The 19232-nt window shown below is 41.5% G+C and overlaps 1 protein-coding gene across 1 annotated transcript in view; it reads left to right on the top strand.

The window, feature by feature from the left end:
• Window positions 1-19232, top strand: part of LOC116334098 (receptor-type tyrosine-protein phosphatase gamma-like) — a 419810-nt gene that overhangs the window by 345953 nt on the left and 54625 nt on the right. Inside the window, exons 8-9 of the mRNA XM_039612323.1 lie at window positions 664-856; window positions 10396-10580. Of these exons, the coding sequence (XP_039468257.1) occupies window positions 664-856; window positions 10396-10580 (378 nt within the window). The remainder of the gene's footprint in view (window positions 1-663; window positions 857-10395; window positions 10581-19232) is intronic.

Genomic DNA, 19232 nt, shown 5'->3' with positions numbered 1-19232 from the left:
CATCAAGACAAGATATCTCCTGACCATCCATGGATGGTTTTACCCCAAATATAGCACCCTGAGACTGTATGCTAAGTAGAAGAAAGAAGGTTGAGGACTGTTCCAGGATGGACCTGCATGTTAGGCAGGGCATACATGGAACTCCATAACCAAGTTGCCAGCATGGTATACAAGAACATCTGTGCAGAGTATGGCCTGGAAGTCCTGAGGTCAAATCCCAGGAACAACATCCGAGATTCGAGATCTTTGTCCAGAAGACAGCAGTCCTAGGAACAGCTAAGATACTGTGCAGGAACCTCTGGTAGAGGACCTGAGCTTGATGGATAGACCGCCCGCAGGGGCGAGTGGGGATTTTTTTTTTACTGGTGGAATGACAAAGTTTTTTTTAATGAAATTCTAACAGTGAGCATTCAGCATTTTTGTAGTGTCCCATGTTTACTTATTTTTTTAAATGCATTTATTTATCATTTATATAGTTGTATGCAGTTGTTTTCTAAATATATATATTTTTTATGTGTTTATATGTTATTTCAGTTTTATCAAAGTTTCATTTCTTTTCCTACTCATATTTTTAATTTTTGTGAATTTTTGCTTGGTAATAACTACCTGTCTCCACTCGTATCTCTGTTTTTCTGCAATGTTCACTTTCCCTACTACCACCAGTTGGAGGCTTTCTACTCCATCTTCACCACAGAGCAACAAGACCATGTTAAGTCGGTGGAGTATCTGCGCAGCAACTTCAGGCCCATACAGAGCTTAGATAACCGACACGTCTTCAAGTCTGCAGTAAAAGATGCCTGGTTGCCTGATCTAAATGACAGCGGCAGCAACCCGTACGGCACGGAGGCTTCCAAAGGTAGGATGTTCACACTTTAAGTATACATTTTTTGTTTTTGATATTGCCTATTTATATTCATTGACTTAATTTATATAAAAGGAAGTATCGGTATTTACATCTGTAGTTTCAATCTATGCTTGGATCAAACTACGGGAAAATGCTACCTTGGTTCAGGTACTTGCACTAGCTTAAACAGCTACATTTCCCTGGGCATGTTTCACAGTGAGTGATCTGGTTTTTTAATCCTCTTTATTTTAACATAGCTAACCCAACTAATTCCCCAAAATAAATTTTACATTTTTTCAGTGTTCATCATAATGTCTTAACTTCTTTGAAACTGTTGGTAGTTTTTGCAGGATAGAGTCAAAATGGTGCACCCTGGTGGTTCTATGGGGGTTTGAAACATTGGCATTGACCCTCTGTTAGTGCTTGGTTCTATCACTTGGTCTCCCAGGTGATCTATACAGAACTGAAGTTTCCTGTTTTTGTCCTCATATGCTAAAATATATCCTCACATCATTCTTCCATGGTCATGATTCTTAAAGTTAATAAATGAAGCATATGTACAGATTGTCTTTTCTTTTTGTGTGCATTTGGATTATCTCTGTCTTTTTACTATTAATTCTGGTAACTCTCCTAACATAAGGCAGTGGGAGGCACACTGGCCAACCTCCCACTCCCCCCTCTTTGCCAGTCAAAGAAGGCTAAAATGTTGTGCAGTATTTATGTGTATGCATGCATGTGTGTTTGTGATTATGCATGTTTTTCTCTGTGGATTTATAAGTCTGCATGTGTGGCCTAGCATCTGTTCACTGTCATCTGTCCCTAAAGAGTTTGTTCCCAACCTTCCCTCAGGCACAGTTCCATATGGTCCACAAGGAAAGTATATACGCAAACCCACTTTTCCACATGTACACACGCGTGTGTATAGTATGTGTGTGTGTGTGTGTGTGTTTTCCTGGCATGTTATGCTTCCTCGTGTAGGATGTCCTTGAGTGCTGCTATGAAACATTTGTATGCAAATCTCTAAGGTTGGCAGAAGAAATGCAGATTAGGAGGAGGGAAGACAGCTGGGTGGAAAAGAGTAGAATTACAGTTAAAATGAAAATAACAGACAGACACTCACCAGTCACTTTAATGGGTATAGCTGTCTAAACTGCTTATTAATGCAAATATCTAATCACTCAGTTACATGGCAGCAGTTCAGTATATTCAGGAAGGAAGAACACTGTCTACTGAAATTCAAACCTAGCATTAGAATAGAGAAAAAAGCAGATTTAAGTGACTTTGAATGTTGCATGTTTGTTTGTGTCAGAGTGTTGCATGAGTAGTTTGGAAACTGCTATTCTACTGGGATTTCTCACACAACCATCTTGAGGGTCTTTCTAAAGGGTGACTTAAAAAGAGAAAATATTCAGTGAGTGCAGGTTCAATTCAATACTGATCTTTTTATTTAAATTTTTAACAGAACTTTAACTGAAATTGCAAGTATTTAAAGTAATATTCAAAAAGTAGTTTAAAATGCAATTTTATGCAGATTTCAAAAACTCTTTGGTTCTGAAAAAAAAGTATTGCAATATCAGCACAAAATAATGTTTATATTCAACAACTTAAAAAATGGACCCTTTTATACTTAAAGCTCAACATAAATAGACATAAAGAGTAGAAAGCAGTGCAAATAAATGCAAACATGGCTTCATAACAGTCTTCTTTTATTAAGATCAGAGCTGGACTGGGACAAAAAAATAATCCCAGGCATTTTGACTAGAGACTGAAAAACCATAAAGCCTTTGAATGAAAACAAACACTGTTGTGACAGTGATGTACACGTCATGTTGGTACATGTATGACTTCTATACATTTTACGTCAGATAAAAACTTTGGTTGTAAGATTCAGATAATTTTTTATTAAAAGCGAGACATTTTAAATGAGAATAAGAAAGAAAAGTATTTCTTTGTGCCCCCCTTTTCCCTGTTAATGCCCTACCTGGCCCCCTGGCAAAACTTTGCTAGACCCGCCCCTGCACAGTTACCAGCAGTCAGCCACATAGAAAAGGATCCTGGTGTTGTCTGTGAAGGTTCTCAGTCATCCAGGTCATCGTAGTCAAAGGAATTTGCAAGGAAAGCGTCTGGACTTCTTTAAGTTGCTTGAAGACGTTTCACCTCTCATCCGAGAAGCTTCTTCAGTTCTAAGGTCAAATGGCGAGAGTCCCAGATTTAAACCCAGTGGGAGTATCCCCAAAGAGGACAAAGGACCCCCTGGTGATCCTCTAATCACATGAGCCAAGGTGTGAAAGCCAGGTTTTCACAATGAGCTCACCCGAAACCCTGGCTGATTAGGTCCCACACCCGCTTTCACACCTTGGCTCATGTGATTAGAGGATCACCAGGGGGTCCTTTGTCCCTCTTTGGGGGGATACTCCCACTGGGTTTAAATCTGGGACTCTCGGCCATTTGACCTTAGAACTGAAGAAGCTTCTCGGATGAGAGGTGAAACGTCTTCAAGCAACTTAAAGAAGTCCAGACGCTTTTCTTTGCAAAGATCCTGGTGTTATTTGTCTCTCAGAAACAGTTCATAACTTCAACTCATCCATGTCACCTAAAAGGTAAACCTGTTTCTCCATCACCTGTTCAGCTCTGATGATTCAGTAAGGACATTTCCTGGTTTCATCTTCATGTTTCCCTCTCACCAGGATATCCAAACCAATATCATGACCAGCAGCTTGTATGGGTGGTTTGCCGGTTTGGCAGCACGTAGCGAGGCTCCAAATGCTTTCAGTGTGAAGTAACTCCAGACCACTGACAGGTCTCTCACGCAGCAGCTGCTCTATCACGTGGCGTAGACTGCTCCAACGTGCTAAGGTCATGAGCTGGATTACACCATGTCGCAAGTTTTGTGAGGTGCTTTTGTGATATTTAATGGATCAAATTACATTTTTTATTTCTTCCCGATATCTGATCCAATAATTTAGGTCAGGATCGGACCAATACTGATACTCTATATCGGATCGGTCCATCTCTAGCATAAACAGACACCAGCCAGACACCCCATACAACTCTCAAAGAACACCCTTCTCCAAGTCCACAAAACACATGTAGACTGGTTGGGCAAACTCCCAACTACCTAGTTCAAACAAGGTGACAGCAGTAGCAACAGCATTATTCTGCAATAGTTGTGACAGTAGCTAAAGTAGTGTTTTCCCTATACATTTTAACTTAAATATTACAGGACTGCTTAAGACTTTAGTTGGGGTTTTGTGGTTTGGGTTTTGAACCACTTACGTCAAGCCTTTTCCTCTCACAACGAGGAGCTGGAGAGTGCAAATAGTGATGCTCAGTTGACTCATTTGTTTACTTTTGTGTTGCACATCCCCAACTACTAGTGCCACAGTCAAAGTGTGTACATGTACACATCATCATTACTAAGAATTCTGGTAATCCTAAAGGCCTATTCACCACACTCTACTCTGTCCTGCATCTTACCACTACCACTGAGAATGCCTCACACACTTGTGAGGATTTTCAAAGGTTCTTTACTGAAAAAATTGATAATATCAGAGCTCATATCCAGTTCCCATCCCAAACCCTTCTGAACCAGTTTAAAATTTAACCAGTCTCATTATCCCATCTTACTGATATAATAATGCACATGAAACCAACTACGTGCCCCTTGGATGTGTTACCTATGCTATTGCTCAGAGATGTGCTGAAGACAGTCGGCCCTAACATCCTCGTTATTTTAAATAGCAGCATCTCAAATGGAACTGTTCCTCATTCTTTTAAACAAGCTGTTGTCCAGCCGCTTCTAAAAAAAAACCTGGTTTGCATCCGTAAGTTCTTAGCAATTTTAGACCAATCTTTAGATCAATCTCTAAGCTGCCGTTTTTGTCTCAGGTTCTTGAGGAAGTTGTCCTCCACCAATTGTCCTCATTCTTAGATATACATAGTATTCTGGATAACTATCAGTCTGGTTTCAGAGCCTTCCACAGCACAGAGTCTGCTCTACTGAAGGTGTTTTTGTGATGGTGATGTGCTTTTAGCTGCTGACTCTGGAAAAAGTACAGAACATTCAAGGTGCTGCTCGAAAAATGGTTTACCTCTTACATAGACAGCAGAACCTGTCCCGCCTGCGACTTGTTGAAAATGCAGCCGCAAAACTCCTGACGGGTACCAGAAAGAGAGAGAGTATTACTCCGATAGTCACATCTTTACATTGGCTGCCAGTTAAATACAGAATTGTTTTCAAGGTTTTATTATTTGTTTTTAAAGCTCTCCGTGGCTTGGCTCCAGTTTACATTTCAGATCTCCTTAGCCTGCACCTACCCACTCGAACTCGGCGCTCCTCCAGTCAGATGCTTTTGTTGGTTCCATGCTCCCAGTTAAAATCCAGAGGTGACAGGGCTTTCTCCATCGCCGCTCCGAGACTCTGGAACAGTCTTCCCTCTTTTATAAAATCCTCTTTCTGTTTGGAAATCTTCAAATCAAATTTGAAGACCTACCTGTTTTCAAAGGATTTTGGATCTCTTTGACACCGCTGTTATTCTGCGTTAGCTATTAGGGTCGTTTATCTCATTGGATGATGTATGTATGTGTATATGTATACATGCATTTATGTCCATGTGCATACCCGTGTGTGTGTGTGTGTGTGTGTATGTGTATGTGTATACATATATGCATGTATATGTATGTGTATATGTAAGTGTACATATGTACTTGCATAGAGAAGTGCATAGAAGAGTCTGCTTGTGTGTGTATATATGTTTATGGATGTTTTGAAATGTTTTAATTCTTTCTTTCGTTTGATTACATTATCCCTCTGTTCAGCATTTTGGCTGACACATGTGCTATACAATTAAAGCTGACTTGACTTGACTTGACTTCTGCAGAGTTAACCATTACTGACCTCCAAACCTCATCTGGTGTTTAGATTAACTCAAGAACAGTGTGTACAGAGCTTCATGGAATGTGTTCCCATGGCCGAGCAGCTGCATCCAAGTGTCACATTACCAAGCTCAATGTAAAGTATTTGATACAGTGGTGTAAAACTGCTACTGGAGTCTAAAGCAGTGATAAATGGCAAATGAACTGGTTAATATATAGCGCTTTTCTGCTCTGAGCATTCAAAGTGCTTTATGCAACTTGTGTCATTCACCCACTCTTTTTTCTGTGCTTTTTGTTTTTTTTACCTACGTACTTTCTATCTAGCATCTAGCATTTGAGTGCAAGTTGGGCCCAAAGATATTTGGTATCCAGACCGGAGCAGCCAGGAATCATTCAATTCAATTCAATTCAATTTTATTTATATAGCGCCAAATCACAACAGCAGTCGCCTCAAGGCGCTTTATATTGTACAGAAGATACAGAGAAAAACCCAACAATCATATGACCCCCTATGAGCAAGCACTTTGGCAACAGTGGGAAGGAAAAACTCCCTCTTAACAGGAAGAAACCTCCGGCAGAACCAGGCTCAGGGAGGGGCGGGGCCATGTGCTGCGACGGGATGGTGTGAATCATCCCACCAACCTCGACCAGCTCTACTGCCTGATCTACAGCCACCCCACCTGCACTCAATTTCATTGGAGACATGTTCTCTGGAGTGACGAATCATGCTTCTCTGTCTTGTATTCTGGTGGATGAGTTTTGGTTTCCAGGAGAACGATACTTGTCTGACTGCATTATAATGTGTGAATGCTTTTCAGGGGTTGGGCTCAGCTCCTTTGTTCCAGTGAAAGGAATTCTTAATGCTTCACCATACAAAGACATTTTACACAAATTCATGCTCCCAAGTTTGTGTGAATGGTTTGGAGATGGCCCTTTCCTGTTCCAACATGACTGCACACCAGTGCACAAAGCAATGTCCATAAAGACATGGATGAGCATGTTTGGTGTGGAAGAACTTGACTGGCCTGCACAGAGTCCTGACTTCAACCCGATAGATCACCTCTGGGATAAATTACTGCCAGCCAGGCTTTCTCATCCAACATCAGTGTCTGACCTCACAAATGTGCTTCTGGAAGAATGGTCAAAAATCCTCATATAAACACTGCTAAGCCTTGTGGAAAGCTTTCCCAGAAGGAACTGGGAACTGGGTTTAAACTGTTATAGCTGCAAATAATGAGTTGACGTCATATTAAACTCATATTAAACTCATATTAAACTTAGCAATTAAATGTCACTCAAGGTTATATGTGTGTGAAGGCAGATGAACAAATACTTTTGGCAGTACAGTTTATGTGCATGTGTGTGTTCAGATTTGTGAATATGATTGCTTTTGTGTGTGTGTGAGTGTGGCTAGTACCTTTAGTAAAGCCAAGCCACATGGGGTCTAACTGCAGGTTATGTATAGGAAAAACTCTACTGCAACTCTATGCGCATGCTAACACATTTGGTTCACCAGCTATATTAGCTTTATTTTCAATCCAGTCATATGTATTATCAAAATACCTTACACATGTGGCTAATATGGTATTGCCACCTGTCTTTTTAGACAGGCTTTGCCCACTTTCAGTCGCAGAAGTGTTAGGGAGGTTCTATGCTGCTTTTGTTGGTTTATATCAGCCAGTGTTGTTACAATGTTATGCATTACACTCATGCAATGTGATTATATTTTTTCATTAATGCAGTAATGTAACACGTTGCTGAACTAAATTCAGTAATCACATTAAAGTCTGAATTATGTACTTGCATTACAAAGGTTGTGCACACCAGATGAAAACAACAAATAAGCATGCTTTTTTTTCTTCCTCCGCACTTGCTTTAGATTTTAGTTCACGTGTTGGAGGAGGAAAATAGTGGAGTGGTCTACAGTGGAGATATGGACATTAGTTAAATAATTATTTTTTTGTGCACAAAAAGAAAGAAATGCCATGTTAAAGTGCAAACTCTTTTCCGGACAGAAAAACATCACACTAACTTTTGACTTTTTCTCTCTCTTTTTTTTTTGCTTATAAATACTGAAAGAAAGATTGTATCTGTGTCTTCATTAGGATAGGGATTTGTGTTGGTGTTTTGGATTTATCAGGTTTATATTGTTAACTGGTTTGTGGAGTAACGAGAAAGTAATATAACATTTTTTCTTTTAAGAAAAATGAGTAATGTGTTGTACATTATGTTTTTTAAGTTATAACCCCAACACTGGATAAGGCAGTGTTCCAATTCATCCCAATGATGTTGATTGTCACATTTACTGGAAGGAGTGGCTATTTACAGAGATCACCAATTGTGCTATATACAATGTGCAAGAGGAAATGAGGCTCCGGGGATTCAGGGGGGAAAAGCTCACTGTCAACAGATGGTAAAAACTGTGGTTGGTATCCAAGGGAGGACAAACTGACCTGAGAGAACTTTTGACAGGGCAACGAGATGAACAGCTTTGGAATATTGATCTTTTATGCCAAACCTGAGTTGTGAATTATGATTTCATTTATTAAGAAAAAACAATCAGTCATCTCATCTTTGACATCTCAGATGGATTTGAGTCTGGACTTTGACTCGTCCTCTTCAAATCCTTAATTTTAGTTTGTTTTTTAGCCATTCAGAGGACTTGCTGGTGTGTTTCAGATCACTGTCCTGCTGCATAACTTAGCTTTAGGGCACAAAGTGATGTTTGGACATTCTTCTTTCAGGAACAGAATTTGTGATTCCATCAATTACAGCATGTCCTCCAGGTCCTGAAGTAACAAAGCAGCCCCAAACTATCACACTACTACAGTACTATGGTGTGATAGTTTTACACCAGATATAATGAGAAGCAACCCTTCCAGATAGCTCCATTTTTGTTTCATCAGATCATGGAATATTTTCCCAAAAGTCATATCGTCAAGACTTTGTGAAGTCTTGTTATAAATGTGAGACGAGCCTTTGTGCTCTTCTTGGCCATTAGTGTTTTTTGCCTTGGAACAATATCATGGACTCATTAACACTGACCTTATCTAAGGCAAGTCAGGCCTGCTACTATTTAGATGTTGTTCTCAGTTTTGTTATGTCCTAGATTATTTGTTGATGTCACGATCTACAATGGCAGATTGTGTGGAGAGACGAGGAGGACCCAAATGCAGACACTGAGGCATGAGGAAGGTGGAACAGAAGGCAAGCAGTTCATTCCAGGCTGATAATGTTAACATAAATAAAGGCAAAACGTGATACCGAGACTAGACTGATTGACTAAACTGGGAAAACTAAAACAAAACTAACACATGAGACAGGGAAACGAGGGAACTAGACCAGGACGCAGGAGACAAGGAGACAACACAGAAACCTGACAAAGGACTCGACACTGTCAAAGTAAAACAGGAAGCACAGAGACACACAGGCTTGACATAACATCAGGGACATAGAAATGGTAGATGGAGCACGGACATAACTAAGAAACAAATGCAGAGAACATGACAGCTAGGGAGGAGGCACATGACAGATAGAATGACACAAGGGGAACCAAGAGTAGACAAGACACTGAGGGAGACAAAGACACCACTGAGACACACAAAGGGCGAGGGAGACTTAGACACAGGGGACCTGAGTTGCACACTGAAGACACGACACCAAAACCAACAGACATGGAAGGAACTTAGACAACAATGGTAAATCGACTGGTTCTTATATAGCGCTTTTCTACTCTCACTGAGCACTCAAAGCGCTTTATACAACTCGTGCATTCACCCAATCAAGAACTAAATAGAGGAACAGAACTCAATATCAACAGAACTAACTGAAGCCTAAACAAATTAGAACATAATAATACAAAAGACATGAAATTCAACATGCTGGGTCAAAAAGACCCAGAACCATGTACTGTTGAAAAAATGATCAGTAGATCTGTCCATGTTTGTGATTGGTCAGATGCTGCCATGTGAAGCTACAGCTACGATACCTGTAAAGCATTTCACTTTAATCCTGTCATTTATTTATGTTGCTCTTCCTCCCTCTCTCTCCTCGAGTGTATCTGAAAGACAAGCCGATGTATTCAGTCATTAAATGATCTCTCTGTCTCTTTCTCTCTTTGATTCTTATCTGCCTCCTTCATTCTCCCTTTACATTACATATTTCCATGTCTTCCCTATCCTTTTTCTTTCTCATGCCCATTCTTCTACTCTTCACTTCTTCCTCCACTCTCCTTTTTATAACCCTTTCCTTTGGCTTATCTCAATTTTACATTTCCTCTTCTCTTCATTCTTCACACATTTCTATTTTTTCTCATCCCTTTCTTCATCTCTATTCTTATGTTTATTTGTATAATTTCTCCATTTCCTTCCATTTTGCTTTTAATTTTTCTTATATTTATTTTTTCTTTTCACTTTCTAATTGTTTTCATCTCTATTCTTTTCTTCTTTCCTTTTACTCCTGTTCTTTGTGCTAACATATTATTCATCATCCTTTCATAAATATGGTTGTTTTTTTCTCATTGCATTGCTTTGTTTATTCCTACCTACTCTTCCTCATTTCCTTTGTTTTTCCGGCTACCATATTTTGCACTTTCACTCCCTCCCTCTTCCTCTTTCTGCACATATCCACAACTTCACTTCTGACTTTCATTGACCCTGCTTCCATCCTCCTCCCAGTCTGCAGTAGTGCTCCCATAAACATGAAGGTGCAGCATGTCAATGGCAGTGCTTTGGTGGTGCGTTGGGCTCATCCGGAGGTCACCTACCACTCACCCATCCAGCATTTCCTGGTATCTTACAGCTGGACGGCCCATGATGATAGCTACGAGGAGACCCACCTAACGGATGCCAAACACAAACTGGTGAGTCTTTGAGGGACTGCAGGGTTAGAGCCACATTATTGGTGGATGCTAAGTTTTATAAATGAATATTAAAAGTAGTCCAAGTATGTTTCATGCAGTTGATTCAGCAGTTACTGAATATAAGCTTAAGATATGAGATACAAGATGAATGAAGTGCAAAAAAAGATTGATGGCACACAATTTGTTATTTTTATATAAAAATGAGGGATAGAAGAAAATAACAGTGAGCTCACAAAGTGTTCAGTGACTTAATGATTTTGCTCTAGGTTTATTTAAGGATGTCTTTGCTTATTGATGTCTACAGCCAACAAGATAAGATAGATAAGATAAGATAACTCTTTATTGTCATTGCACAGTCATACATAGTACAATAGTACAATGAAATTGGAAAACTGTCCTACGTCGGTACTACATACAACACAACACGACACGATACGACACGTCACAACGCAACACAAACAACACAACACAGTAACTTAACTTAGTAATAAATAAAAATAAAGAATAAGTGTGTGTGTATTGCACACTGTTATTATTGCACATTAAATATTATTGCACCTTGTTATAAATATAAATATTATTATTGTTATTGTTTTTACCGTTGTTACCTCCCCCCAAAAAGTGTCCAGGGAGGCAGCCAATCAGGTCAGCTATTTGCATTGATTAGGGCTGTTGCCCTGTTGTAAAAGCTGTCCTTGAGTCTGTTTGTTCGGGACCTCAGCAGCCTGAACCTCTTGCCAGACGGCAGCAGCTAAAACACCCGGTGTCCTGGGTGTGTACAGTCCCGTAGGATGCTGCGTGCCCTCTTGAGACAGCGAGTGCTGTACAGGTCCTTCAGGGAGGGAAAAGGATGTCCAATGATGTTTTGGGCTATATTGATGACCCTCTGGAGTGCCTTTCTGTGTGCTGTGGTGCAGCTGGAGAACCAAACACCGATGCAATATGTCAGCACACTTTCAATGGAGCAGTGGTAGAAGACGGTCAGCAGCTCCTTCTTCAGGTCCATTTTTCTGAGGATTCTCAGAAAGTGGAGACGCTGTTGGGCCTTCTTTAAGACCGCAGAGATGTTAGAGCTCCATTGGAGGTCTGTGTCTATGTGCACACCCAGAAACTTGAAACTGGAGACCCTTTCCACGCACTCCCCGTTGATGCTGACAGGCTGCAGCTCAGACTTCCTCCTCCTGAAGTCGACTACCAGTTCTTTTGTCTTGGTGGTTTTGAGGTCCAGGTTGTTATCTACACACCAATCTGACAGCCTCTGAACTTCAGCTCTGTACGCCGTCTCATCTCCCCCTGAGATGAGCCCCACCACGGTGGTATCATCTGCAAACTTGATGACTGCGTTGCCTGGGTGAGAACTAACACAGTCATGTGTGTACAGAGTGTACAGTAGGGGACTCAGTACACAGCCTTGTGGAGAGCCGGTGTTAAGGCTGAGGGCTGAGGAAAGATGAGGCCCCACTCTAACTCTCTGTACACGGTCTGAGAGGAAGTCTCTGATCCAGCGGCAGGTGGTAGAAGGAAGTCTGAATTCCAGCAGTTTAACTATTAGTCTGTCCGGGAGTATCGTATTGAAAGCAGAGCTAAAGTCAACAAAGAGCAGCCTGGCGTAACGGCCCTGCACTTCCAGGTGAGAGATGGTGGTATGGAGCGTTGTAGCAATGGCATCTTCAGTTGATCTGTTCGGTCTGTATGCGAACTGGAGCGGGTCGAGTGTGGGTGGCAGGCAGGACATGATGTGACATTGGACCAGTTTCTCTAAGCACTTCATTATAACAGGTGTTAGAGCAGCTGGTCGGTAGTCGTTGAGGCTGCTAATGTTAGTACGCTTTGGCAGTGGGACAATTGTGGCTGACTTTAGGCACGGCGGGATGCAGGACTGGGACAGTGAAGTGTTGAAGATCTTAGTGAAGACCCCAGCCAGCTGGTCTGCACACTCTTTTAGGACCTTTGCGGTTACCCCATCTGGTCCGGCGGCCTTCCTGGGGTTCACTGCCCTCAGTGTGCGCCTCACCTCATATTCCTGCACTATTGGGCTGGGCTGCTGCTGCTGTCCGATGTTTTTGCTGCTGCTGCCTCTGGTCCCTTCACCTCAAAGCGTGCAAAGAAGTGGTTCAGCTCCTCCGCAAGCGCAGCGTTGCTCTAAGTCAACGTGGTATTGCAAGGTTTGTAGTTGGTTAAGTGCTGAACTCCCTGCCATACCTGTCGTGAGTTGTTGTTGCTGAAGTGGTCTTCGATCCTTCTCTTGTACGCTGCCTTGGCCTCTCTGATGCTTCTTTTCAACTCAGATCTGGCTGCACTGTACTGCATACCATCACCAGATCAAAAAGCGGCGTCACGTTGCTTCAGCAGGACCTGGACCTCTTTAGTCATCCAGGGGTTCTGGTTGGAATACACCCGGAGACGTTTGTCCACAGTGACACTGTTGGCACAGAAGTTGATATATGAGAGCACTGACGTTGTGTGCTCTTCAAGGTCCTGATGTTCGAACACGTTCCAGTCCGTGTTTTCAAAACAGTCCTGCAGCTGATGTGATGCACCTTCTGGTCAGCTTTTCACAGTTTTTGTGACTGCGGGGGCTCTTCTCCTAACGGGAGTGTATACAGGGATCAGCAGCATGGACATGTGGTCTGACAAACCTAGATGTGGTAGAGGGGTTGCTCTGTAGCCTTTTTGGATGTTGCTGTCGGCTTTATCCAGTGTGGTTTTCCCCTCGTTGCATATGTTTAATATGCTGTTCAAATCTGGGGAATACTGACCTTAAATCAGCGTGGTTGAAGTCCCCAGCTATAATGTGCACTGCGTTCGGATGGGAGTTGCAGTCAACACGTGCACAAGACAACAAGCTGATTGCTTATTGTCTTGTGCAGCTCCTCCATGGCCGAGTTAGCATTAGCATCAGGTGGGACATACACAGCCGTTACCATGACAACAGTGAACTCGTGAGGTATGTAGACGGGTCTGCACTTCACAGTCAAATATTCCAAATCCGGGGAACAATGGCTGTTTACAGTCTTTGTGTTTTTGCACCAGCTGTCATTGGTGTAGATGCATAAACCCCCTCCTTTGTTCTTACCGGAGTGGCTGTTCCTGTCATGATGGTGGACCGTGCGGCCTGCTAGCTCAATAGCCGAGTCCGGAATTGATGGCTGCAGCCAAGTCTCTGTGAGTAGTATTATGCTGCTGTCCCGTACACACTTGTTGACTGCAATCTGTAATCTCAGTTCGTCGATTTTGTTGGTTATGGACCTGACGTTGGAGATACTCAGAAGCGGTGGCTTAAATGGCTGTTTCTTTAGCCGTGCTAGTGGGCCCGCCCAGCTGCCACGCTTTTGCCTCCTTTGTTTACGTTTCCTCTTTGGCTTGCCGCTGGGAAGAACCAACCACGGAGACCCTGGAGCTCTTATTATGTCCTCCGGAATGCAGTGAAAGTGGTGTTAGTCCGACGTAATGCTCTTTGCACAGCGTAATCCCAAACTCAGAAGGTCCTGACGACTGTAAGTGGACTCTACTCGATGTATAATAATAATAATAAAAAACACATACATCCACACATATGCACGTAGGAAAAGTAAAAAACAAAACACCGAACGTGAGGAGCAGTGAGCCACTGCGTCTGTGCGTGCTGCCATATTGTGTTTCAGTTACACAGCTACAAGCTTTTTTTTTTTTTATAGAAAAGCACTCAGATTTACTAAATATGGCTTCTTTTTTGAGGATAGAAAGATTATATAGCACACACCTTTAATTACTTAAAAAATCTAAATCGGGTACGTAAGTTTGATATAAAATGCTATTCACACCAGTCTAACAACACAAAAGGTTTTGTATATGTACAGTCTCATAGATTGAAGTCAGCTTAACTTAATTAACCAGGTTTTGTGCAAAAATGCATCTTTCCTCTGCTGATAATTGCACAGTGTGTTTCATACACGATTCCATCTGTTTTAGCTCAGTGACAATGATAGTCTTGCTAACCTGTGCTGCAGACCCATGTTGTCTCATGTAGAAAACCAGGACAAAAGCAAGTCTCTCATATTCTCAGAACCTCTTTCTTTTGTTTTCTGTATCTACAGTCACAGTTCAATTGCATTTGTATGAACTGAGAACAAATGAAAGTGATTGAAAATAATGTAAAATGTGTGACACTGTAATGTAGCAATAATAAATATACACCTCTATTTAATATTGTTGTACTAAAAAGACTATTAATCTTTAGGGCTTATATAATGACTATAGATATGCTTCAACGGAAACATTGTTTATGAAAACTAAATTGTTTATTTATGATGATGTCTGCACAGCAAAGTGACATCATATCCTTAAAAACATAAATAAAAGAGCTACTGAAAATAGATCTTATCGCTACGGCATCGTGGGATAATTGTGCCAAGTAGGGTCCAGAGTTTGTGTGCACTAATATAACCAAGGAAATATTATGTCCCTCACACACACAGATTCACACATAATAAAAACTAACCAAACTCACATACTAGTGCAGTCTACTAAACTATATATTAGTATGACATTCATGATACAGTCTTGGACTTGACATGGCTATACAAGAAAATACTTATATAGAAGTACTGAGTACTACGACTCACTGGTCAGCAAGATGTTGGTGTGCAACCATGCAAACTGAAAAAAAAGCCAAAATCTACTACTGCTGGAAGTGGAGATCATGACTATGTGACTGCCATCATCGATTCTTTGAAATGCCCTTCTGAAGAGGATTCTCCCAGTGTTTAAACTGAAGCCTGGCAGTCACCAAAGATTTACAGATACAGCTACTTTTTTTTTGCTATTTGTATATGTAAAGCACTTTGTGCCATAAAACTGGTATACTAGTAAAACTGGTATGGTAAAGTGGCTGCCTGGTCCTTGGCATGAACATGTTGAATCAACCATGAGTAGTAATGGCCCTAAAGAGCATTCAGAAAGAGCCACTCCAAATGCAACAACAAGTACGTGTTCCACAAATAAGTCTTCAACCTAATTCTGCAGTACTTAGTCAGGAACAAATAATTAATGTCCTGACAAATAGAAGAGAATTAACACATCATTAGCATCGATTAACGAGCAACCATGCAAACATGTTACATGTTACAGATACAATAAGGGGAATGAGAGTAAGGATATAAGCATAAATACACTGTTACGGGTCCGAAATTGAGGACGAGAGTAAAACAATGATGGTCCAAAAGAGGTCGATCAAACAATTGATTTTTAATGAATACACGCAGCGTGGGGAGACGTACACTGGAAACCATCAGTTGTAAATCCCCAACCAAAAATACACTTCAGATTGTTTTTATATTGTCAGGGTATTATAACGCCCCCTCTTGCGTTTACAAGCACATAATTTGCATCTTAAGAACATTCTTTGCCCCTTGTACAGACAATGATCTATTCTAAGAGATAAATGCAGAGACAGAAGTTCCCTTTCTGGCATCCTCTTTCAAATATGGTGATGATCTCAGGCCTTTGAGGTCCCCATGGACTTGTCCTCCTTGTGTCACCTGTTGCTAGGCAAACTCAAATGCAACAAGAAGCTGAATACATTCAGGCCTTCACTCAAGCCTGCTTCTTGATTATATGTATTATTACAAATGCTTGTTATGTGGTTTAATGCAATGTTAATTAATACAATGATAATGCCAATAATAAGTATAAGTAGCAGTAAAATATTCCTTATTCCACACTCCCTCTTTTGACCCTGTTCACAAACAGGGTCACCACACTCCGTTGAGTCACTCTTCAACCCACTCTGTCACCTCTGGATCCATTAATGGCATCATGGGCCCCGAAACCACCATTCCCAGGTCCACTGCCTTCGCTCTGACCCTCTCTAGCCGTCCCCTGACTCAGCAAATCAGACGATAACCTCATGTCATCTAGGTGGTCCAGTAATAAAATGCCAGCTCCCACTTGAAAACACTTCATGCTTAAGTGGTCTCTGCTCCTTTCCTGGGTCCCTCTCTAGTGGAAATCTAGTGGAATGGACCCTCGTCACCAATCACTGAATTGGCGCAGGTCTCAAATAAGAAGTAGAAGACACTTGGGCCTTCGCTCAGGCCTGCTACTAGATTTATGTGTATTGTAAGCATGCATGCAATTAACCTGCTATGTTCTCATCTTCCCTCAACATGTATCACCTGGACACTCTCACCAGTGAAGCTTAAAACCCTCTTGGATAGAACATCAACTCTAAACAAGCACAGATATGCAATGTGTATAAAATGAACTAAACCTGTGAATAGAATGAATGTGATGACAAACATATTCAATGCAATATGAACCCTGTAAACAATATTACTGGTAAACAATGCTGTAAAACATGTTCTTACTGCAATCATAATAATGCAGATTATATAATAGGAATAAAAGAATTTCTGAATCCCCACATTCCCTCTTCTGACATTCCGACAAGGAATGTCACCACACCTTATGTTGTATCACTCCCTGCCCCGCTCTATGGGTTCTAAGTTCATCTAATAGATGCCCTCAACCCAGCCAGGGTTCGCAACCCTTGCCATTATCTTTACCAACAATCCTCTGACACAAGGAATGATACAACAACTAGCGATGACCAGTATTCCCAAAAATACAGTCAAAGAAACATCACTGACATAGCCACACCTTTCCATTGTCCAAACACAGATGTCATCCAGGACGCCAGCAGATTTTCGATACCTGAGTGCTCATGCATGGTTTTAGACAATTCGATTTTGCTCTCCCGTCAGTGAACTCGGACCCAATTATTCTGCGAACCCCATCATGGCGTCCCTGGTTTGGTTAGAGAGTCTCAGCAGGTTGTAATGAACATAATGCGGCCAACATTTTTATTAGGCGTTACGCAAAGAAATATACTCTCCAATCCTACAGCTACCTGACTTACCAGCTTGTACTCATTAGGAACTCCCCTGGGCACTCCTGTGGAGTCTATCCAGGTCGGCGAGTTCAAACGAGGATCATATGCATGGGTACCCTGGGTCCCTCTTTTGGCCAAAATGTATCTCTTACGTATGGCAGCTAAAGTTCACGTGTTATGTTGTGGAATAGCCTTTACCTGGTTTCCAATAAGCATGATCGGAGCTCCCAATCGCACCATCGCACATGTCCCTACGCTTCCTATAGGAACACGAGTATTTTCCCCACAGTAATAATAGAGCCCACTTCTTGCCCATGTTCCAATTACCGTGGTAGGGTCGCTTACATTGTTGGTGGTTCGTCCCGTGAGTGTGACAGCACACCTAGTTGGGTCGATCTCTCCCACCTTGTACTTTTCATTATCTGTAGAAAACTTGAAACATGTAATTATCTTATTTTAGCATAAATGATCCCACTGTCTGCTTTTGAAATGGGAGGAAAAGTCTGGACAACAAAGTACAGTTGCCAGTAGTCACTGCACTTCTAGTTAACTGTAACATCCAATCATAGCCCCACTCATCCTCTAATGCAATGGTGCAGGCTCTGTAAACAACCGTGACCTAGCTGAAGCACAGGCAACACAGTCAGATACATGTTGTTCTCTAGCATTTTGAGCCACCCAATCAAGCCAGAGGTTACTGTCCTTGAAACCCGTGGCGCGCTTTATCAACTCTTTAAGCTTCAGTCTAAAGTAATCTGTTGTCAGAAGTACTCTCCCTTTTGGTTCCTGTTCCTTTTGAGCTACTGTTCCCGAAGTTACCATCTGATCAGTCAGAGTGGTGATTAAGCTTTCTGCGAGCGGCCTAGACTTTGCATCAACTAAATTTACCCTAAGCATATCATGGGGTGATTGCAGACCCGTACATCATACGCTCTCCAGCTACTACTAGCTCCTGTACACTTAATAACGTCACACAAATCAAATGTGAATGAGCTGGTAGACCCTTTACCATAATTCAACTCTATGCCCTTATTCATGCTGAGACACTCATCACCTTTACCTGACACCTCGCGCTTTTGTCTTTTTTACCGATCCCGTTTTAGCAACTACAGTCTCAGGAAGTGCTGGGCTGGACTGGCCTCCGTGTTCAGACAAGTGGTCTGGAGTGCCCTGCAAAATATAGACAATAAACAACACAGCCATAGTTAATATCATTGCATACAATAAACATGTAGTTGTAAGGAACACTCTAATCAGTTTTCTCATTACGTGTCTCTGATTCGTGTGTTTGCATCATGTTATATAAACTTTGTATACTTTGTAGTGCATTATGCTAAACAAACAAAACCTTTCAATTCCCCAACCCTATCTGTCTCCTCAACGGGTTGTATGTTTTCAATGTTTCCTTATTATTTTGTCATAAAAAAATAAATCAAACAAATAACTTAAGCCGTGTGACGGCACCTTGCGCGTCACGCCAGGCTGTGAGCTGCCCTAAATCTACTTGCTACACCCCTTTTCACCTAGTTTAATTTTTTTCAATCCTAGTTTAAACTATTCCTGACTTCCCTCAGTGCACACTGTAAAGTGTAAAAGATACAATTAGCTTTCTCCTGGTAAAAGGTCCTACATTATTTTCTCAACCTTTGGAAACATCCTCTATCGAGTTAACCCATTTCATTTTTCAAACTTAGGCCTGATTTCTTCGCCCCCTTTAACGGGTAGCGCATATCCGGTCTGAACACTGTGTTTGGGCAATTTACGAATTGTTGCAGGATTTC

The sequence above is a fragment of the Oreochromis aureus genome, linkage group 5 (assembly GCF_013358895.1).
Source record: "Oreochromis aureus strain Israel breed Guangdong linkage group 5, ZZ_aureus, whole genome shotgun sequence".
Lineage (NCBI taxonomy): Eukaryota > Metazoa > Chordata > Actinopteri > Cichliformes > Cichlidae > Oreochromis > Oreochromis aureus.
Note: the sequence above shows the minus strand (reverse complement) of the source record. Positions and strands in the feature narration are given on the sequence as shown.